At 41.7% G+C, this 22,500-nt stretch overlaps 1 protein-coding gene across 2 annotated transcripts in view; it reads left to right on the top strand.

Annotated features, from left to right (window-relative positions):
• mbd2 (methyl-CpG binding domain protein 2) overlaps positions 1-22,500 on the top strand; it is a 75,736-nt gene that overhangs the window by 50,277 nt on the left and 2,959 nt on the right. For both annotated transcript variants that reach the window (XM_079815625.1, XM_079815626.1), the window contains exon 6: positions 6,165-6,289. In XM_079815625.1, the coding sequence (XP_079671751.1) occupies positions 6,165-6,279 (115 nt within the window). In that variant the 3' untranslated portion in view covers positions 6,280-6,289. The remainder of the gene's footprint in view (positions 1-6,164; positions 6,290-22,500) is intronic.

Here is a 22,500-nt window from a genome sequence, read left to right as displayed (position 1 = left end):
GTATCAACAAAATCCATCTTACCATTTATCAAAATCCACTTACACTGTAATCACAATTGCCTAAATAATGTCATGAGATTTTTAGATTTATGTTCTAAATATAATATTTTAATTATAGAAATATGAAATTATTCCAGGAAACTATAAACTGCCAGTATATTTGGCGGCGTGAGTGATTCTATAATCATTCAACTAATTCGTTCTAAACGACTGTTCAAAAACGGTGAATTATTCGAGAACGAAACCTATACTTCGTTTGAATCTATTTTTGTTGGAAAAATAGAGCAAAACTGTAAAAAATGACTTGAACTGTTGTATTAAATTAATATCGCATTTTGCAATCGTGCTGATATATTGGAAAATAGCACTCTTGCTCATATGATATTGCTTAACTCATAATTTCCTCTTTAATTACTTCCAAACGAATGTTTATTTTTATGTTTGTTATTAGCCTATTAATAACTAGCCTATTTGTTATGGGGGGGGGGGGGGTAAAATTATTGCTGCATACCCCTCTGGCACTAATGGACAGATGTAGGGCTTTATGAATATGTTATTATTTATGAATATGTTTATGTTGCTCTATACATCACGGCTTTCGCAGGTTTTCTGATGCATGAGGTTTAGTTGTGATTTAGATTGGATTCGTCTCCTGTGTTCTGATCGGTGTGTGTGTGTGTGTGTGTGTGTGTGTGTGTGTGTGTGTGTGTGTGAGATCAGCCAGCCTGATAATATTCCGTGATAATTGAGGAGCGATGCGTTATGTATTCATTGAGCTGGGAATCGCAGTGCCAGTCCTCGTGAGATTGATCCGCTCGGCTCTGAGGGTAAATTGGATGATAAACACCAGTGGAATGAGAGATTCCTGCTGTAGTTGTTTTGTGTCTGGCGTTCCTGTAGCATACAGATGACAACGCCCTCCACACACACAAGAGGGAATAACACTGATGATCATGTGCATTATATATTACAGTACAATACTGCTCCAAATGTTGAGGTCAGTTAGAATCGCGTTTAAAAAAAATACATTTATTAAAAGTGCCAGTAAAGATGCAGGGAATTATCCAAATCAATGTCAGTAAATCCTGGAGTACCACAGGGCTCTGTGTTAGGCCCGCTGCTATTCTCAATATAAGTGAATAACACTGATCTCCTGTTAGTGGGTGGGATATATTCGGCAGCAAGTGAACATTTTATCCTCAGAGTTGATGTGTTAGAAGCAGGAGAAATGGGCAAGAGTAAGAATTTGAGCGAGTTTGGGTCAGATTGTGACGGATAGACGACTGGGTCAGAGCCAGGGTTGGGGAAAGTTACTTTGAAAAGTAATGCATTACAATATTGCGTTACTCCCTTAAAAAGTAACTAAATGAGTTACTTAGTTACTTTTTAAGAAAAGTAATGCGTTACGTTCAAGGTTCCCACGCTTCTTGAAAGCTCTTAAGTTTCAGACACATGGATTCAAGGCTTTGAAAGAACTTGAAAACAAACACAGGTCCTCGAAAGTGCTTGAATTAAGTGTGAACTACATTTTGTTAGAGTAGCGTGTGGTATTACAAACATTGGCCTTTATGCACTGCCAAAGCCAGAAAAAAGTGGGAAAAACCTGAAAAAATGGATTGTGATCACCTGCATCTGCTCTGCATAATGAGCACATAACCTGGAGCTTTTTAACTAGCTTATTCAAATTCAGTGATGCTTGGCTCAGTGTTGATCTACGTAAAAATTGGTTTATCAAAGTTCCAACGTATAACGCTTAATAAAGCAGTGTTTATCAGCGCAACGCTCCTTTGTTTACAGAGGTTACTGGGGAAACCAATATATTTGTGCTGTTGCATAAGCGCCATCTACTGTCAAAGAGTGGAATTGCATTTTCAGCGCCAAATGGTTTGTTCAGACTAATGCATATTAACCCATATTTTTACACAGCTTACACAGTTGTAAATGTTAACTGGTGGATCGATGAAAAGCTAATGTGCTTTTATAACATATCTAGAATATTAAGTTTTATTAATATAAATATAAAGTTGTATTAGTATTAATATAAAGTAAGTCATTTTAGTCATTGTATGGTTTAGGATGTTTCCACAAACACTGATCTCACCCTGTGCAGGTCTTAAAAGCCTTCAAATTTAAGATTTTTAAAAAGATACCATATACAGGTGATTAATAAATAATTTTGCATATTTTTAATGCCTAACAAATAACTTGTCCATATCTTTTCATTTAATTCGAAAATTCATGTAAACAATATTATCTCTATATTTTGATGTTTTAATGAAGTAATGATTTATAAAAAAGAAAACTAAAACCAGTGTGAAATAAATGTTAAAAGCAGGAATTGTTAAATGTTAAACTGCAGCTCTCTTTAAAACTCCACCAGCCTTTCTCCTCATTAGATTTTTAAAAAAGTCGCATGCCCGTAAAATTGTATTTAGTTGTCAGTTTATGCCTTAGCGTTACTGCAGTAATGATAGACACAGGTACAGTAGGTGTGTGATGTACTGTGCAGATTGGCAGTAACACACACACCTTTAACGTATTTATTATGCATGATTTAAAATAAAAGGTGCTTTAAAAAGTCCTTGAATCTGGTGTTCATGAAAGAGTGGGAACCCTGTACGTTACTTTTGCGTTACTTTTTCTCACCTGGGCTGAGCTTGTTTTTTTAAAGTTATATTTTTGTAAAGACCTCTTCATACCAGAATGTAAATAATGCGGCCCAGACTGAGGTAAAGATGCAGATTCCCTCATGAACACTAGAGGGCGCAGCTCTGGAGAATGGAGAAGAGGATAAAGGAGAAAAAAGTTTACCAATAAAAACAAAAAATCTAGTAATTTTCATCATCAGCAGCAAGACATTGGTCAATTAAATATAAAGGTAGATTATGCATAAAAATAGTTGTTTTATTTAACATTTAATTATTGGAGGTTTGCATAGTTCTCTGATTTTGCATTTGACTGATTTTCTTCATTTTGAGGAGGACAGAATCTTTATTGTGCAAGTGAGATAAATAAATGCTCACATTTAGTCTAGAACTACAATAACCCTCATGTTCACACACACACACACACACACACACACACACACACACACACACACACACACACACACACACACACACACACACACACACACACGCCTCTGCACTAACTCTCAACATGAGCTGTCAGTCAAATTAATTTGAAAAAGTAACTCAAATATTTTGTTGTAAATTTGAAAAATAATCGTTACTTTACTAGTTACTTGGAAAAAGTAATATTAATACTTAACTCAAGTTACTTGTAATGCGTTTCCCCAACACTGGGTCAGAGCATCAGAAACAGACGAGCTACTGGAGCTCAAAAACGAGTTTGAGGCGTTGATTTGGCCTCCAAAATGAGCTGAACAAGCAAGTCCGATCCATGGAGGCCCCGCCTCGCAACTTACAGGACTTAAAGGATCTGCTGCTAACATCTTGGTGCCAGATCCCACAGCACACCTTCAGAGGAGGCCATCAGAGACGGGTCACAATATTAGGTCATAATGATATGCCTGATCGGTGTATATAAACCAATTTTCAAAACATATATGTTTATTTTTTATGGGTGGTTATAACATAATTGATTTGAACCTTATTCTTTATAACTCTGTCCGATCAGTTCAGTGTGTGAAGGCCAGTCCGAACACAAGAGGGCAGCAGAAGCACACGCGTGACCCTGAGCACACGCCAGCTGGAGAAGCCTGAGGTTCAGCAGAGATCATGCGTCCGCTCCCGTGTTCTGGCGGAGCATTAGCATTCAGGACATGAGCAGCGCTAGCTCCTTCCTCTGCTAATGCTAATGATGGGGATGCGGAGTTATATAAGAGGAACCCCGTGTGTGTGTGTGTGTGTGTGTGTGTGTGTGTGTGTGTGTGTGTGTGTGTGTTTCTGACGATGCCAGCGTCGCTGATCTCTGAACCCTGGCAGAAGTGCTCTTAGTATCTTTTTTAATTAGATATGAACAGTTTTAGATGCTAGTGTTTGTTTTTCATGTCAGAATGCATTCTGGGATTGGGTTCTGCTCAGACACTGAACATCAAACTCCGACTCCTCCGTCTCAGATGAGCTCCAGAAACACACACACACACACACACACACACACACACACACACACACACACACACACACACTGAGGAGAGACTGCCGCCCACCGCCGGGGATTGTGGGTAGAGGTGATGAGAGACGGGCTGATGTTCAGAGCAACTCTGGGAACCACGTTAGGGTTATCAGATGAATATTATTAACATTTTTACATTTAAACAAAGCTAAAATATGTCTAAAGTGGACCATCGAAATAAAGTTTTACTCTAAAAATAAATAAATAACTAAAAATAAAACTAAATGAAGCCTAAATGGTAAAAATTAGACAAAACAAATCATATAATACAATTATTAAATATTAAACAAAAATTAGACAAGGCTTGGGAATTGACAGAAGTGAGTTGAAGTAAATAAAATAATTAATAATAAAATAAATTAAATCTAAATAGTAAAACAACTAAAAAAGGTAAACAAAATTGCTGAACATTAAACTTAAATTAAATGATGCAACAAAAACGTTACCGAAAATGGAAATGTTGCTTTGGAAACTTAAAGTTTAAAGTTAAAATTAATAAACTAAAACTGAAATAAAAATAAATGAAGCCTAAATACTAAAAATTAAAAAACAAAACAAAACAAAGCATGTTACAAAATTATTAAATATGAAATGAAAATAAGTGAGTTGAAGTAAATAAAAAATACAATAAAAATAAATAAATTATATATATATATATATATATATATATAAATATAAATATATATATATATATATATATATATATATAAATTATAAATAAATTAAACTATTTAAATAAAATATAAATGAGAAAAAATGTAATACTTTAATAAATTAAATTTTTTTTCATTTATATTTTATTTAAATCATTTATTGTATTTATTATACATTTTTTATATATAATGTATTTATTTTATCTTATTTAAATAATTTATTTTATTCACTTCAACTCACTTACTTCTGTCAATTCACAAGACATTTAACATTTTTGTTTAATATGTAATATTAAGAGTATGGTGTGAGTTGAAGTAAATAAAATAAATGATTTAAATAAGATAAAAATAAATAAATTAAAAATAATAATAATTACTTAATTAAATACTAAATTAAATCCTAAATATTAAAACAACAACTAAAAAGAGCATAACAAAATTACTAAATATTAAACTAAAATTATAAAATAATGAAACAAAAATTAAACAAAAAATAGAAATGATCCTTTGAAATCACTCCGTTAAAGCTTTAATAATAAATACTATAAATAAGTGAGTTGAAGTAAATAAAAAAATAAAAATAAAATTACAAATAATAAATAATAAAATACAAAATAAATAACTAAAACTGAAATAAAAATCAATTTAACTGATGATAATATGATAATAGATAGTTAGCTAATCTGTGTGCTTGTATATGTGCAATTCTGAAAAGCATAACATGTACAAATCAATTAAATTGTAATGAAGATGCATTTTCTGTGAAGCTGCTTTGAAACGATATGTATCGTGAAAAGCACTTTACAAATAAATTTGAATTTAATTAATGACAAAAGCACAGCAAAATGACTAAAACCGCACCTAAAACAGAATTTTAAGTCTTTAACCCAAAAAGCATGAATTATTACATATTCGGGTCTTTATTGACCCATATCTATTTCTATTTCTAATCCTAATCTTTTAATAACAATTGCGAAAGAATAAAATAAAGCGTGTTTCGGTGCCTTTTAGAGGTTTGAATTTGAGCAGAAGTCTCCTGTTCTTTAGTTTTCTGCCTGCTGTGATTATGAGTGACAGCGCCACCGTGAGGAACAAAGCAGAATTACACAGAGATCTGCATGATTACAGTCATTGTATTGTTATAATGAACGGTTTGAGGAGTATGGAGAAGGCTGGTGTGTGTCTGAGGGGGAGGGTGGTCCCGGTGGAGGTGTGTGTGTGTGTGTGTTTAGGGAGGCGAGGGAAGGGGTTATGAGAGGTGAGACACACTGGAGATTGATTGACAGGCCGGAGGGGAGCAGATAAAGCGAGGTCAAAGACCGTCAGGATGCTGCTGTGTTTTGACTCATCCCTCTTTCATCCTCTCGTCCTCAGGGAGCAGGAGCTGAAGGTCCATCAGGCCCGGCGCAGTCTGGAAGAAGCTCTGATGGCCGACACTTTGGCACGCGCCAACGAATCCGTCCGCGACTCGGAGGACAGAGCGGCGTAGAGACACACAGGTGAGGAGCAGAGCGCTTACACAACCTCAATACATTCACAAGTGCTGGAGCTCACAATGACCTGTTTCTGGTCCAGATCTGTGCGCTTTTCCTCCGTTCGTTCCCTTTTAGTGCGTGTTTCAGCATGATGAGAACAATATATGGGCCAATCAGAATTCAGGGCCGCCTTAAAAACATGAGAAGTGTTCCATTCAGTCGTGAGTGCCCTGAGAAGTGTTCCATTCAGTCGTGAGTGCCCTGAGAAGTGTTCCATTCAGTCGTGAGTGCCCTGAGAAGTGTTCCATTCAGTCGTGAGTGCCCTGAGAAGTGTTCCATTCGGCTGTGGTTATATTAGTTGTTATAATAGATATGTATTTTATCTTAATACTAATCATGATAGTCGCATTACGATCCATTTGGCCGTGAGTGCTCTGAGAAGTGTTCCATTCGGCTGTACGTGCCCTGATAAGTGTTCCATCCGGCTGTACGTGCCCTGAGAAGTGTTCCATTAGGCCGTGAGTGCTCTGAGAAGTGTTCCAGTAGGCCGTGAGTGCTCTGAGAAGTGTTCCATTCGGCTGTACGTGCCCTGAGAAGTGTTCCATCCGGCTGTACGTGCCCTGAGAAGTGTTCCATTCGGCCGTGAGTGCTCTGAGAAGTGTTCCATTAGGCCGTGAGTGCTCTGAAAAGTGTTCCATTAGGCCGTGAGTGCTCTGAGAAGTGTTCCATTCGGCTGTACGTGCCCTGAGAAGTGTTCCACTCGGCCGTGAGTGCTCTGAGAAGTGTTCCATTAGGCCGTGAGTGCTCTGAGAAGTGTTCCATTCGGCCGTGAGTGCTCTGAGAAGTGTTCCATTAGGCCGTGAGTGCTCTGAGAAGTGTTCCATTAGGCCGTGAGTGCTCTGAGAAGTGTTCCATTCGGCTGTACGTGCCCTGAGAAGTGTTCCATTCGGCCGTGAGTGCTCTGAGAAGTGTTCCATTCGGTCGTGAGTGCTCTGAGAAGTGTTCCATTTGGTCGTGAGTGCTCTGAGAAGTGTTCCATTCGGCTGTACGTGCCCTGAGAAGTGTTCCATTCGGCCGTGAGTGCTCTGAGAAGTGTTCCATTAGGCCGTGAGTGCTCTGAGAAGTGTTCCATTCGGCTGTACGTGCCCTGAGAAGTGTTCCATTCGGCTGTACGTGCCCTGAGAAGTGTTCCATCCGGCTGTACGTGCCCTGAGAAGTGTTCCATTCGGCCGTGAGTGCTCTGAGAAGTGTTCCATTAGGCCGTGAGTGCTCTGAGAAGTGTTCCATTCGGCTGTACGTGCCCTGAGAAGTGTTCCACTCGGCCCCGAGTGCTCTGAGAAGTGTTCCATTCGGCCGTGAGTGCTCTGAGAAGTGTTCCACTCGGCCGTGAGTGCTCTGAGAATGGTTCCATTCGGCCGTGAGTGCTCTGAGAAGTGTTCCATTCGGCCGTGAGTGCTCTGAGAAGTGTTCCACTCGGCCGTGAGTGCTCTGAGAAGTGTTCCATTCGGCCGTGAGTGCTCTGAGAAGTGTTCCACTCGGCCGTGAGTGCTCTGAGAAGTGTTCCATTCGGCCGTGAGTGCTCTGAGAAGTGTTCCACTCGGCCGTGAGTGCTCTGAGAAGTGTTCCATTCGGCCGTGAGTGCTCTGAGAAGTGTTCCACTCGGCCGTGAGTGCTCTGAGAAGTGTTCCACTCGGCCGTGAGTGCTCTGAGAAGTGTTCCATTTGGCCATGAGTGCCCTGAGAAGTGTTCCATTCGGCCGTGAGTGCCCTGAGAAGTGTTCCATTCGGCCATGAGTGCCCTGAGAAGTGTTCCATTCGGGCGTAAGTGCCGTGAGAAGTGTTCAATTCGGGCGTAAGTGCTCTGAGAAGTGTTCCATTCGGTCGTGAGTGCCCTGAGAAGTGTTCCATTCGGTCGTGAGTGCCCTGAGAAGTGTTCCATTCGGTCGTGAGTGCCCTGAGAAGTGTTCCATTCGCTCGTGAGTGCTCTGAGAAGTGTTCCATTCGCTTGTGAGTGCTCTGAGAAGTGTTCCATTCGCTCGTGAGTGCTCTGAGAAGTGTTCCATTCGGTCGTGAGTGCCCTGAGAAGTGTTCCATTTGGCCATGAGTGCCCTGAGAAGTGTTCCATTCGGCCGTGAGTGCCCTGAGAAGTGTTCCATTCGGCCGTGAGTGCCCTGAGAAGTGTTCAATTCGGCGTGAGTGCTCTGAGAAGTGTTCCATTCGGTCGTGAGTGCTCTGAGAAGTGTTCCATTCGGTCGTGAGTGCTCTGAGAAGTGTTCCATTCGGCATAAGTGCCCTGAGAAGTGTTCCATTCGGCCGTAAGTGCCCTGAGAAGTGTTCCATTCGACCGTGAGTGCTCTGAGAAGTATTCCATTCGGTCGTGAGTGCCCTGAGAAGTGTTCCATTCGGCCGTAAGTGCTCTGAGAAGTGTTATGATCAGCGTTATGATCAGCGTTATGATCAGCGTTATGATCAGCGTTATGATCAGCGTTATGATCAGCGCTATGATCAGCGCTATGATCAGCGCTATGATCAGTGTTATGATCAGTGTTATGATCAGTGTTATGATCAGTGTTATGATCAGTGCTATGATCAGTGCTATGATCAGCGTTATGATCAGCGTTATGATCAGCGTTATGATCAGCGTTATGATCAGCGTTATGATCAGCGTTATGATCAGCGTTATGATCAGCGTTATGATCAGCGTTATGATCAGCGCTATGATCAGCGTTATGATCAGCGTTATGATCAGCGTTATGATCAGCGTTATGATCAGCGCTATGATCAGCGTTATGATCAGCGTTATGATCAGCGTTATGATCAGTGCTATGATCAGTGTTATGATCAGTGTTATGATCAGTGTTATGATCAGTGTTATGATCAGCGTTATGATCAGCGTTATGATCAGCGTTATGATCAGCGTTATGATCAGCGTTATGATCAGCGCTATGATCAGCGTTATGATCAGCGTTATGATCAGCGTTATGATCAGCGTTATGATCAGCGTTATGATCAGCGTTATGATCAGCGTTATGATCAGTGTTATGATCAGTGCTATGATTCAGTGTTATGATCAGTGTTATGATCAGCGTTATGATCAGCGTTATGATCAGCGTTATGATCAGCGCTATGATCAGCGTTATGATCAGCGTTATGATCAGCGTTATGATCAGCGCTATGATTCAGTGTTATGATCAGCGTTATGATCAGCGTTATGATCAGCGTTATGATCAGCGTTATGATCAGCGTTATGATCAGCGTTATGATCAGTGTTATGATCAGCGTTATGATCAGTGTTATGATCAGTGTTATGATCAGTGTTATGATCAGTGTTATGATCAGTGTTATGATCAGCGTTATGATCAGTGTTATGATCAGCGCTATCATCAGCGTTATGATCAGCGTTATGATCAGCGTTATGATCAGTGTTATGATCAGCGTTATGATCAGCGTTATGATCAGCGTTATGATCAGTGCTATGATCAGTGCTATGATCAGTGCTATGATCAGTGTTATGATCAGTGTTATGATCAGTGTTATGATCAGTGTTATGATCAGTGTTATGATCAGTGTTATGATCATGATCAGTGTTATGATCAGTGTTATGATCAGTGTTATGATCAGTGTTATGATCAGTGTTATGATCAGTGCTATGATCAGTGCTATGATCAGTGTTATGATCAGCGTTATGATCAGTGTTATGATCAGTGTTATGATCAGCGTTATGATCAGTGTTATGATCAGCGTTATGATCAGTGTTATGATCAGTGTTATGATCAGTGTTATGATCAGTGTTATGATCAGTGTTATGATCAGCGCTATGATCAGCGTTATGATCAGCGTTATGATCAGCGTTATGATCAGTGTTATGATCAGTGTTATGATCAGTGCTATGATCAGCGTTATGATCAGCGTTATGATCAGCGTTATGATCAGCGTTATGATCAGCGTTATGATCAGCGTTATGATCAGAGTTATGATCAGAGTTATGATCAGCGTTATGATCAGAGTTATGATCAGTGTTATGATCAGTGTTATGATCAGTGTTATGATCAGTGTTATGATCAGCGTTATGATCAGAGTTATGATCAGCGTTATGATCAGCGTTATGATCAGCGTTATGATCAGCGTTATGATCAGCGTTATGATCAGCGTTATGATCAGAGTTATGATCAGTGTTATGATCAGTGTTATGATCAGCGTTATGATCAGCGTTATGATCAGCGTTATGATCAGCGCTATGATCAGCGTTATGATCAGCGTTATGATCAGCGTTATGATCAGCGTTATGATCAGCGTTATGATCAGCGTTATGATCAGCGTTATGATCAGCGCTATGATCAGCGTTATGATCAGCGTTATGATCAGCGTTATGATCAGCGCTATGATCAGCGTTATGATCAGCGTTATGATCAGCGTTATGATCAGCGTTATGATCAGCGTTATGATCAGCGTTATGATCAGCGCTATGATCAGCGTTATGATCAGCGTTATGATCAGTGTTATGATCAGCGTTATGATCAGCGTTATGATCAGTGTTATGATCAGCGCTATGATCAGCGCTATGATCAGCGCTATGATCAGCGTTATGATCAGCGTTATGATCAGCGTTATGATCAGTGTTATGATCAGTGTTATGATCAGCGTTATGATCAGCGTTATGATCAGCGCTATGATCAGCGTTATGATCAGCGCTATGATCAGCGCTATGATCAGCGTTATGATCAGCGTTATGATCAGCGTTATGATCAGAGTTATGATCAGAGTTATGATCAGAGTTATGATCAGTGTTATGATCAGCGTTATGATCAGCGCTATGATCAGCGCTATGATCAGCGTTATGATCAGCGTTATGATCAGCGTTATGATCAGAGTTATGATCAGAGTTATGATCAGAGTTATGATCAGAGTTATGATCAGAGTTATGATCAGTGTTATGATCAGTGTTATGATCAGCGTTATGATCAGCGTTATGATCAGTGCTATGATCAGCGTTATGATCAGTGTTATGATCAGCGTTATGATCAGTGTTATGATCAGCGTTATGATCAGTGTTATGATCAGCGTTATGATCAGTGTTATGATCAGCGTTATGATCAGCGTTATGATCAGCGTTATGATCAGTGTTATGATCAGTGTTATGATCAGTGTTATGATCAGTGTTATGATCAGCGTTATGATCAGCGTTATGATCAGTGTTATGATCAGCGTTATGATCAGTGTTATGATCAGCGTTATGATCAGTGTTATGATCAGTGTTCTGCTGCTTCTGTGATGACGTTGCGAGTGTGTTTTCGAATCCTGCGCTCAGGGAATAGGGAGCAGTGAGCACTAAACAGGGATTCAGTGATTTGTTCCTGTTTACAGTCTTTGGGAATTTAATATTTCATCACAAGCATTCCTTCAGCACACGCATGTGAATGATAACACGCAGCCCTTAATAATCAGAGCGCGCGTGTCCGATGATTGAGGCGATGATGGAGTCGTGCAGAAGTGGGTCTCACTGCCATGAAATATTCACGGCCTCATTAAGACGCGGGTGAAGAGCGTCACATCCCTCAGCCTCGTCCTCCTCTCTCCCTCTTCATCATCATCCTCCACTGAGGCTTCCTTCAAGGGAATTAATAGTTAATGTTGCTTGGCTCCAGCCGGCTGTCAGCGCCCGTGGTTCCCCCATATCAGTCTTTACCTGCGCTCCAGCCGCACTGAAGGCCGTCCGGCTCCTGAATGCTGATGCGCTCTGAGATGGATGTACGTCGACAGAAACACGCTTTCTGGAATAATCAGTCGGGCTGCTTTGCATTCGCTGCTTCACTGAGCTCGTTCTCTCTCTGACGGGCCGCTGGGTGGAATTAACACACCGCTTTAGTTCCAAACGCTTTTATTTTTCATTTCAATTCACCGGGAGAGCAACTTTATTTTACTCCACTGCGCTGCGTCTCGAGTTTTTAAATGCATTCTGTGTGCATAACCTTAACTGTCTCTCTTTTAGAGATATATACACCGATCAGGCATAACATTATGACCTAATATTGTCGAGGCAGGTGTGCTGTGGTATCTGGCACCAAGATGTTAGCAGCAGATCCTTTAAGGAGCCTCCATGGATCGGACTTGCTTGTTCAGCTCATCCCACAGATGCTCGATTGGATTGAGATCTGGGGAACACAATCTGGCCCTTGTCAAACTCGCTCAAATTCTTGCTCTTGCCCATTTTTCCTGCTTCTAACACATCAACTCTGAGGACAAAATGTTCACTTGCTGCCTAATATACCCCACCGGTCATATGTTAATGAGCTCGTGATGTCACAGTCATATTTCCCATGATTGCCCAGATGAAGGTCAGTGAAAGGTCACGCGTGTTAGCCGAAGCCGTGCGTCGTGAGGAGATGTTGTTTCTCTCTCGCCGGGACTGAATGTGTTTGAGACGCTTGTGAATGCCAGGAGGAGCTCTGACACAAAACACAATTTAAATACAAATTAGCGAGCGCGCAGAAACCAATAGCATTTGCATTAATTGCACCGGCGGGTCACATGATGAATGAGTGTGTCCGCCGTATCGAGATGAGCAGACGGTTTTCACACACTCCCTCGCTTTCCTCTGTGTGTTTGGATCGCTCTACACATACTTAAGAGATATTTGCATGTGTATATATATTTATATCAGTCTTTTTTTTTTTTTTTTGGTAACACTTTACAATAAAGGACAAAAAGTAAATAATACATATTTATTTATTATATTTCAGCTGCTTTCTCATTGTCATGTACTTTAACTTGAACTAAAATAATTAGATTCAGTTATATAGACATATTTAAAAACTCACACAACCAATAAAACTGACATCCATGTTTATGCTTTTATTTTTAGAAATGTATACACTGTTTTAACATTCGCATGTGAATTTTGCCTTTTTGAAAATCAGTTTCCAATTAAAAAACACAAAACAAGTTATTATTTCTCATTTTCTCTTAGTTTGATTTGATGTACTAAAATAACTAAAGCTGAATAAATCATTTATAGGCATGTGAAAAACATGACCAAATTAAAACGTTAACTATGAAAACAAGCATTATAAATGTAAAAGCTATAATAGTGTGTCAGTGAGTTTAAAATAATGAGTTTTTCTGCGAGCGGCTCGTCTCACAGCTTCTCTTCGTCTTGAATTAGTGCAGATTATGTCAGATTTAATGAGGAAAACGTGCGAGTAAGTGTGCACAGAATTAGTTTGAACACAATCAGAGATCACACACGTAAGCTTTCATCGCTTAACATCCGTCAACATCAACACTATTCCTTCATCCTAATGTTAATCTAAAGCATTTTCTGAATCAGAAGTTGCATCTGTTCATCTCATTTAATGGCCCTGTGATGACATGAACTAACAATGCACAACTTTTTTAGAGATTAATAATAACTAATGTTAACTAATCAGACCCTATTGTGAAGTGTTAGCATAGAACTGTATTTTATTAGTTTTTTTACAAAGGCTTTTGTAAGTTTGAAATGCCATGTATTTAGTTTATGTATTTAATGATATTGACTAAGGGCGTTTTCACACCTGAAGATCCAAACCAAAGTTCATGTTTTGATACATCTTACACATTCGGTTAGTTTTGGTTTGGTTTCACTTTGCCATCATGCGAGCGCACTAAAGAACTGAACATGACACAAAATAATGCCGATTTGCTTCTTATTTATTAAAGCCAGGCGATTGGCTGATGAAACATCGATTAAAATTAAGATACAATTTATACAAAACGAAATTCACTTTAAAGAAAGGCTTTCTACAAAACAAAACTTAATAAAGTGGTCAAAATCATTTCTGACCCACTCAAATCTTTGCACTTTTCATAATCAATATAGCCGAGATGAAATTTAAAAATAACATTATAATATTTACAGAGACTACCTCTTTTCGTTCGACCAAATTTCGTCTGTTCCGTCCGGACCGTGGTCAGGGAGAGTTTTCACACCTGAAGATCCGAACCAAAGTTCATTTTTTGATACATTTTCTACATTCGGTTAGTTGAGGTTTGGTTTGACATTGCCATAATGCGAGCGCACTAAAGAACTTTACATGACACACGTGCATCCTGTCGTTGTCATCATGTGGGCGGCATCTGGACATTGATTGGTTTAGTAAACGTTTATTTATGAGACGTGTTCAAGAGCAATGCAAGTGATCGCGCCGGCGCCTCCATATCACGATTATTGTCTGCTATAGCCGATTTGCTTCTTATTTATTAAATCCAGGTGATTGGCTTTAAAATTAAATTAAAATCTTAATTAAAATTAAGATACAATTTATACAAAATGAAATTCACTTTAAAGAAATGCTTTCTACAAAACAAAACTTAATGAAGTGCTCAAAATCATTTCTGACCTTCTGTCTTCTGACATATTGCGTATCTTTATGTAGCGTTCACACCGGACGCAAATAATTTGTGCTATTCGCGCGAAGTTGGACGCTTGAACATGTTGAGTTTACTCGCGTCATTCGCGCGTGACATTCACTGCACAGCAGACGTGATTCTCCTCATGGGCGGGGCTTCTGCCAGCGGCTCGCCTCGTTGAAAAATGGCTGACATGGGCGATGTTTACACGTCTTTTTTGTTAAAATACTACTGTTAATGTGCGACAAAACATAGTTTTAAGACTTTTTCAGGCGATAATGTAGTTGTTTCAAGCTCAAATCTGTGGTTTATTTACAAAAAGAGCGCCTATTTGAACATTTTATCTGCCGTTTTCGGAGTTGTGAGCTCCAGCGGATCAGCTCAGCGCTCATTAACCCCGACGAGAGCAGCCTTTCCTCGGCCAGAGTGGTGCTTGCCGTGGCAAAAAAAATCCACTCGGATGCTACTGTGATGCAAAAAAGCCAAGCAACATGTCTGTACGATGTTCTGGGGCTTAGATATGGCTTTTTCATGTTTTGTATGGTTGCTAGGGAACTGTAAATGGTTGCTAGGGTGTGGCTATACAATTTATGGTTTGATATTTAAAGACTATTGGCCAGTCTGAGTCAAAAGAGCCCAACTCTGTATTTCTACAGTGCTCTGATGCGGAGATATGACTCGTTAATGTTGAAATATGGTTGCTAGGGTGCTGTAAGTGGTTGCTAGGGCGTGGCTATGAAGTTTGAATGTTACTACTTATTAGCTGCTTGATAGGCCGATTCAAATGAGCCCAGCCCCAAGTCTCTGTGATGTTCTGATGCGGAGATGTGATCACACAAACCTCTTCTCAATGTTAAGTCTATGGAGACTCAATTCGGACGATTTTTCCCCCGCCGAAAACAAACATCGTTCGCCCGATCGCTTAGAAAAGATATAGCACACCTCTCCTCAATAAGCAGCACGATCATTCATGGGTCTACGACAAACGATGCTAGAGGAGTAGCGCCAAAGTTTCGTCAAGGTGAATAGTAATAAAGATTAGCATGTTGTTAATCATGTCACGATTATTATCTGCTATATTCGCTTCTTATTTATTAAATCCAGGCGATTGGCTGATGAAACATTGATTAAAATTAAAGGGTTAGTTCACCCAAAACTGTAAATTGTGTGATTAATGACTGAGCCTCATGTGGTTGGACACCCGTCAGACCTCCGTTCATCTTCAGACACAAATGAAGATATTTTAGTGTAAATCTGATGCTCTGAAAGGCCTCCATTGGCTCAACTTTACACTCTCAAGACCCTTAAAAGACACTAAAGACTAAAGTTACAAAGTCCATCTCACTACAGCGGCTCTACAATAACTTTATGAAGACCAGAATAGTTTCTGTGCACAAAAAAACCCTAAATAACGACTTATATAGTGATGACGATTTCAAAACACGGCCTCATGAAGCTTCGAAGCGTTATGAGTCAGTGAGTCGAATCAGCTGTTCGGAGCGTTATGAATCAGTGAGTCGAATCAGCGGTTCGGAGCGTTATGAATCAGTGAGTGGAATCAGCGGTTTGGAGCGTTATGAATCAGTGAGTCGATTCAGCGGTTCAGAGCGTTATGAATCAGTGAGTCGAATCAGCGGTTTGGAGCGTTATGAATCAGTGAGTCGATTCAGCGGTTCAGAGCGTTATGAATCAGTGAGTCGATTCAGCGGTTTGGAGCGCTATGAATCAGTGAGTCGATTCAGCGGTTCAGAGCGTTATGAATCAGTGAGTCGAATCAGCGGTTTGGAGCGTTATGAATCAGTGAGTCGAATAAGCGGTTTGGAGCGTTATGAATCAGTGAGTCGAATCAGCGGTTTGGAGCGTTATGAATCAGTGAGTCGATTCAGCGGTTTGAAGCGTTATGAATCAGTGAGTCGATTCAGCGGTTCAGAGCGTTATGAATCAGTGAGTCGAATCAGCGGTTTGGAGCGTTATGAATCAGTGAGTCGAATAAGCGGTTTGGAGCGTTATGAATCAGTGAGTCGAATCAGCGGTTTGGAGCGTTATGAATCAGTGAGTCGATTCAGCGGTTTGAAGCGTTATGAATCAGTGAGTCGAATCAGCGGTTCGGAGCGTTATGAATCAGTGAGTCGATTCAGCGGTTCGGGCTGTTATGAATCAGTGAGTCGAATCAGCGGTTTGGAGCGTTATGAATCAGTGAGTCGAATAAGCGGTTTGGAGCGTTATGAATCAGTGAGTCGAATCAGCGGTTTGGAGCGTTATGAATCAGTGAGTCGATTCAGCGGTTCAGAGCGTTATGAATCAGTGAGTCGATTCAGCGGTTCAGAGCGTTATGAATCAGTGAGTCGAATCAGCGGTTTGGAGCGTTATGAATCAGTGAGTCGAATAAGCGGTTTGGAGCGTTATGAATCAGTGAGTCGAATCAGCGGTTTGGAGCGTTATGAATCAGTGAGTCGATTCAGCGGTTTGAAGCGTTATGAATCAGTGAGTCGAATCAGCGGTTCGGAGCGTTATGAATCAGTGAGTCGATTCAGCGGTTCGGGCTGTTATGAATCAGTGAGTCGAATCAGCGGTTTGGAGCGTTATGAATCAGTGAGTCGAATCAGCGGTTTGGAGCGTTATGAATCAGTGAGTCGAATAAGCGGTTTGGAGCGTTATGAATCAGTGAGTCGAATCAGCGGTTTGGAGCGTTATGAATCAGTGAGTCGATTCAGCGGTTTGAAGCGTTATGAATCAGTGAGTCGAATCAGCGGTTCGGAGCGTTATGAATCAGTGAGTCGAATCAGCGGTTTGGAGCGTTATGAATCAGTGAGTCGAATCAGCGGTTCAGAGCGTTATGGATCAGTGAGTCGATTCAGCGGTTTGAAGCGTTATGAATCAGTGAGTCGAATCAGCGGTTTGGAGCGTTATGAATCAGTGAGTCGAATCAGCGGTTTGAAGCGTTATGAATCAGTGAGTCGAATCGGGTTCGGGCTGTTATGAATCAGTGAGTCGAATCAGCGGTTTGGAGCGTTATGAATCAGTGAGTCGAATCAGCGGTTTGGAGCGTTATGAATCAGTGAGTCGAATCTGCGGTTTGGAGCGTTATGAATCAATGAGTGGAATCAGCGGTTTGGAGCGTTATGAATCAGTGAGTGGAATCTGCGGTTTGGAGCGTTATGAATCAGTGAGTCGAATCAGCGGTTTGGAGCGTTATGAATCAGTGAGTCGAATCAGCGGTTCAGGGCGTTATGAATCAGTGAGTCGAATCAGCGGTTTGGAGCGTTATGAATCAGTGAGTCGAATCAGCGGTTTGGAGCGTTATGAATCAGTGAGTGGAATCAGCGGTTCGGAGCGTTATGAATCAGTGAGTCGAATCAGTGGTTTGGAGCGTTATGAATCAGTGAGTGGAATCAGCGGTTTGGAGCGTTATGAATCAGTGAGTCGAATCAGCGGTTTGGAGCGTTATGAATCAGTGAGTCGAATCAGCGGTTTGGAGCGTTATGAATCAGTGAGTCGAATCAGCGGTTTGGAGCGTTATGAATCAGTGAGTCGAATCAGCGGTTTGGAGCGTTATGAATCAGTGAGTCGATTCAGCGGTTTGAAGCGTTATGAATCAGTGAGTCGAATCAGCGGTTCGGAGCGTTATGAATCAGTGAGTCGATTCAGCGGTTTGAAGCGTTATGAATCAGTGAGTCGAATCAGCGGTTCGGAGCGTTATGAATCAGTGAGTCGATTCAGCGGTTCGGGCTGTTATGAATCAGTGAGTCGAATCAGCGGTTTGGAGCGTTATGAATCAGTGAGTCGAATCAGCGGTTTGGAGCGTTATGAATCAGTGAGTCGAATCAGCGGTTTGGAGCGTTATGAATCAGTGAGTCGATTCAGCGGTTTGAAGCGTTATGAATCAGTGAGTCGAATCAGCGGTTCGGAGCGTTATGAATCAGTGAGTCGAATCAGCGGTTTGGAGCGTTATGAATCAGTGAGTCGAATCAGCGGTTTGGAGCGTTATGAATCAGTGAGTCGAATCAGCGGTTTGGAGCGTTATGAATCAGTGAGTCGAATCAGCGGTTTGGAGCGTTATGAATCAGTGAGTCGAATCAGCGGTTTGGAGCGTTATGAATCAGTGAGTCGAATCAGCGGTTTGGAGCGTTATGAATCAGTGAGTGGAATCAGCGGTTTGGAGCGTTATGAATCAGTGAGTCGAATCAGCGGTTCAGGGCGTTATGGATCAGTGAGTCGATTCAGCGGTTTGAAGCGTTATGAATCAGTGAGTCGAATCAGCGGTTCGGAGCGTTATGAATCAGTGAGTCGAATCAGCGGTTTGGAGCGTTATGAATCAGTGAGTCGAATCAGCGGTTTGGGGCGTTATGAATCAGTGAGTCGATTCAGCGGTTTGAAGCGTTATGAATCAGTGAGTCGAATCGGGTTCGGAGCGTTATGAATCAGTGAGTCGAACCAGAGGTTCGGGCTGTTATGAATCAGTGAGTCGAATCAGCGGTTTGGAGCGTTATGAATCAGTGAGTCGAATCAGCGGTTTGGAGCGTTATGAATCAGTGAGTCGAATCAGCGGTTTGGAGCGTTATGAATCAGTGAGTCGATTCAGCGGTTTGGAGCGTTATGAATCAGTGAGTCGATTCAGCGGTTTGGAGCGTTATGAATCAGTGAGTCGATTCAGCAGTTTGGAGCGTTATGAATCAGTGAGTCGATTCAGCGGTTTGGAGCGTTATGAATCAGTGAGTCGATTCAGCAGTTTGGAGCGTTATGAATCAGTGAGTGGAATCAGCGGTTTGGAGCGTTATGAATCAGTGAGTCGAATCAGCGGTTCAGGGCGTTATGGATCAATGAGTCGATTCAGCGGTTTGAAGCGTTATGAATCAGTGAGTCGATTCAGCGGTTTGGAGCGTTATGAATCAGTGAGTCGATTCAGCGGTTTGGAGCGTTATGAATCAGTGAGTCGATTCAGCGGTTTGGAGCGTTATGAATCAGTGAGTCGATTCAGCGGTTTGGAGCGTTATGAATCAGTGAGTCGATTCAGCAGTTTGGAGCGTTATGAATCAGTGAGTGGAATCAGCGGTTTGGAGCGTTATGAATCAGTGAGTCGAATCAGCGGTTCAGGGCGTTATGGATCAGTGAGTCGATTCAGCGGTTTGAAGCGTTATGAATCAGTGAGTCGAATCAGCGGTTCGGAGCGTTATGAATCAGTGAGTCGAATCAGCGGTTTGGAGCGTTATGAATCAGTGAGTCGAATCAGCGGTTTGGGGCGTTATGAATCAGTGAGTCGATTCAGCGGTTTGAAGCGTTATGAATCAGTGAGTCGAATCGGGTTCGGAGCGTTATGAATCAGTGCGTCGAACCAGAGGTTCGGGCTGTTATGAATCAGTGAGTCGAATCAGCGGTTTGGAGCGTTATGAATCAGTGAGTCGAATCAGCGGTTTGGAGCGTTATGAATCAGTGAGTCGAATCAGCGGTTTGGAGCGTTATGAATCAGTGAGTCGATTCAGCGGTTTGGAGCGTTATGAATCAGTGAGTCGATTCAGCGGTTTGGAGCGTTATGAATCAGTGCGTCGATTCAGCGGTTTGGAGCGTTATGAATCAGTGAGTCGATTCAGCGGTTTGGAGCGTTATGAATCAGTGCGTCGATTCAGCGGTTTGGAGCGTTATGAATCAGTGCGTCGATTCAGCGGTTTGGAGCGTTATGAATCAGTGCGTCGATTCATCGGTTTGGAGCGTTATGAATCAGTGCGTCGATTCAGCGGTTTGGAGCGTTATGAATCAGTGCGTCGATTCAGCGGTTTGGAGCGTTATGAATCAGTGAGTCGATTCAGCGGTTTGGAGCGTTATGAATCAGTGCGTCGATTCAGCGGTTTGGAGCGTTATGAATCAGTGAGTCGATTCAGCGGTTTGGAGCGTTATGAATCAGTGCGTCGATTCAGCGGTTTGGAGCGTTATGAATCAGTGAGTCGATTCAGCGGTTTGGAGCGTTATGAATCAGTGCGTCGATTCAGCGGTTTGGAGCGTTATGAATCAGTGAGTCGATTCAGCGGTTTGGAGCGTTATGAATCAGTGCGTCGATTCAGCGGTTTGGAGCGTTATGAATCAGTGAGTCGATTCAGCGGTTTGGAGCGTTATGAATCAGTGAGTCGATTCAGCGGTTTGGAGCGTTATGAATCAGTGCGTCGATTCAGCGGTTTGGAGCGTTATGAATCAGTGAGTCGATTCAGCGGTTTGGAGCGTTATGAATCAGTGAGTCGATTCAGCGGTTTGGAGCGTTATGAATCAGTGCGTCGATTCAGCGGTTTGGAGCGTTATGAATCAGTGCGTCGATTCAGCGGTTTGGAGCGTTATGAATCAGTGCGTCGATTCAGCGGTTTGGAGCGTTATGAATCAGTGCGTCGATTCAGCGGTTTGGAGCGTTATGAATCAGTGAGTCGATTCAGCGGTTTGGAGCGTTATGAATCAGTGCGTCGATTCAGCGGTTTGGAGCGTTATGAATCAGTGAGTCGATTCAGCGGTTTGGAGCGTTATGAATCAGTGCGTCGATTCAGCGGTTTGGAGCGTTATGAATCAGTGAGTCGATTCAGCGGTTTGGAGCGTTATGAATCAGTGCGTCGATTCAGCGGTTTGGAGCGTTATGAATCAGTGAGTCGATTCAGCGGTTTGGAGCGTTATGAATCAGTGCGTCGATTCAGCGGTTTGGAGCGTTATGAATCAGTGAGTCGATTCAGCGGTTTGGAGCGTTATGAATCAGTGAGTCGATTCAGCGGTTTGGAGCGTTATGAATCAGTGCGTCGATTCAGCGGTTTGGAGCGTTATGAATCAGTGAGTCGATTCAGCGGTTTGGAGCGTTATGAATCAGTGAGTCGATTCAGCGGTTTGGAGCGTTATGAATCAGTGCGTCGATTCAGCGGTTTGGAGCGTTATGAATCAGTGCGTCGATTCAGCGGTTTGGAGCGTTATGAATCAGTGCGTCGATTCAGCGGTTTGGAGCGTTATGAATCAGTGCGTCGATTCAGCGGTTTGGATCACTAAATTTCAGCAGTTTGGCGGTTTGACACCAATGGAGGCCTTTCAGAGCATCAGATTTACACTAAAATATGTTCATTTGTGTCTGAAGATGAACGGAGGTCTGACGGGTGTCCAACCACATGAGGCTCAGTCATTAATCACACAATTTACATTTTTGGGTGAACTAACCCTTTAAGATACAATTTATACAAAACGAAATTAGGTAGGTGTGAAAGGGCCCTAAATTAACGTCTGTGGGTCAGGGTGGAAGAACTTTTCCCATGTTTAGCAAGTGTGTTTTTAAAAAAAGAGCGATGTGTAGACTGTCAGATATGAGATTAGTGTGTGTAGAGGGTTTATAGACTGTATTCACGGTTTAACGGTTTCCTCTTCTTCTGCTGTAGAAAGCCCAAATATCCCAGAAAGGCTCTTTTTTTCCGATGAGTGTAAACTAAGGTCCCAAAGTGTGCGGCGGGTCATGGGAATAACGCCGCTGCTTTATCATATTACGCGAGCCGTTTTTAACCCGCTCTGTTTGTTGTGCCGTGAATGTTTAATTAATGCTTCACTCAAACTCTTAAATTGCGGGGCAGTTTGTGTTAATTACCCTCTTTATCCTGAAATCTTGGCGTAAGTGAAAAGCTTCTGCTAATGAAGATGTAAATTAGCGGCGCGGCGTGGATTGATGAACACGCCTCTGCGCTGGACCCGCATTACCACTTAAAAGCATTGATATTTATGTACATTTACACGTTACGTTTTCTCTGCGTGTGCGAGATGTGATTAAAAACACATTTTATGATGATTAGGTTTAATTGTGCTTGTAAATATTTTCCTGTGTTCGGCCAAATTACTGCGGAAACG

This window comes from Gobio gobio (genome assembly GCF_949357685.1).
Source record: "Gobio gobio genome assembly, chromosome: 4".
Taxonomy (NCBI): Eukaryota; Metazoa; Chordata; class Actinopteri; order Cypriniformes; family Gobionidae; genus Gobio; species Gobio gobio.
Note: the sequence above shows the minus strand (reverse complement) of the source record. Positions and strands in the feature narration are given on the sequence as shown.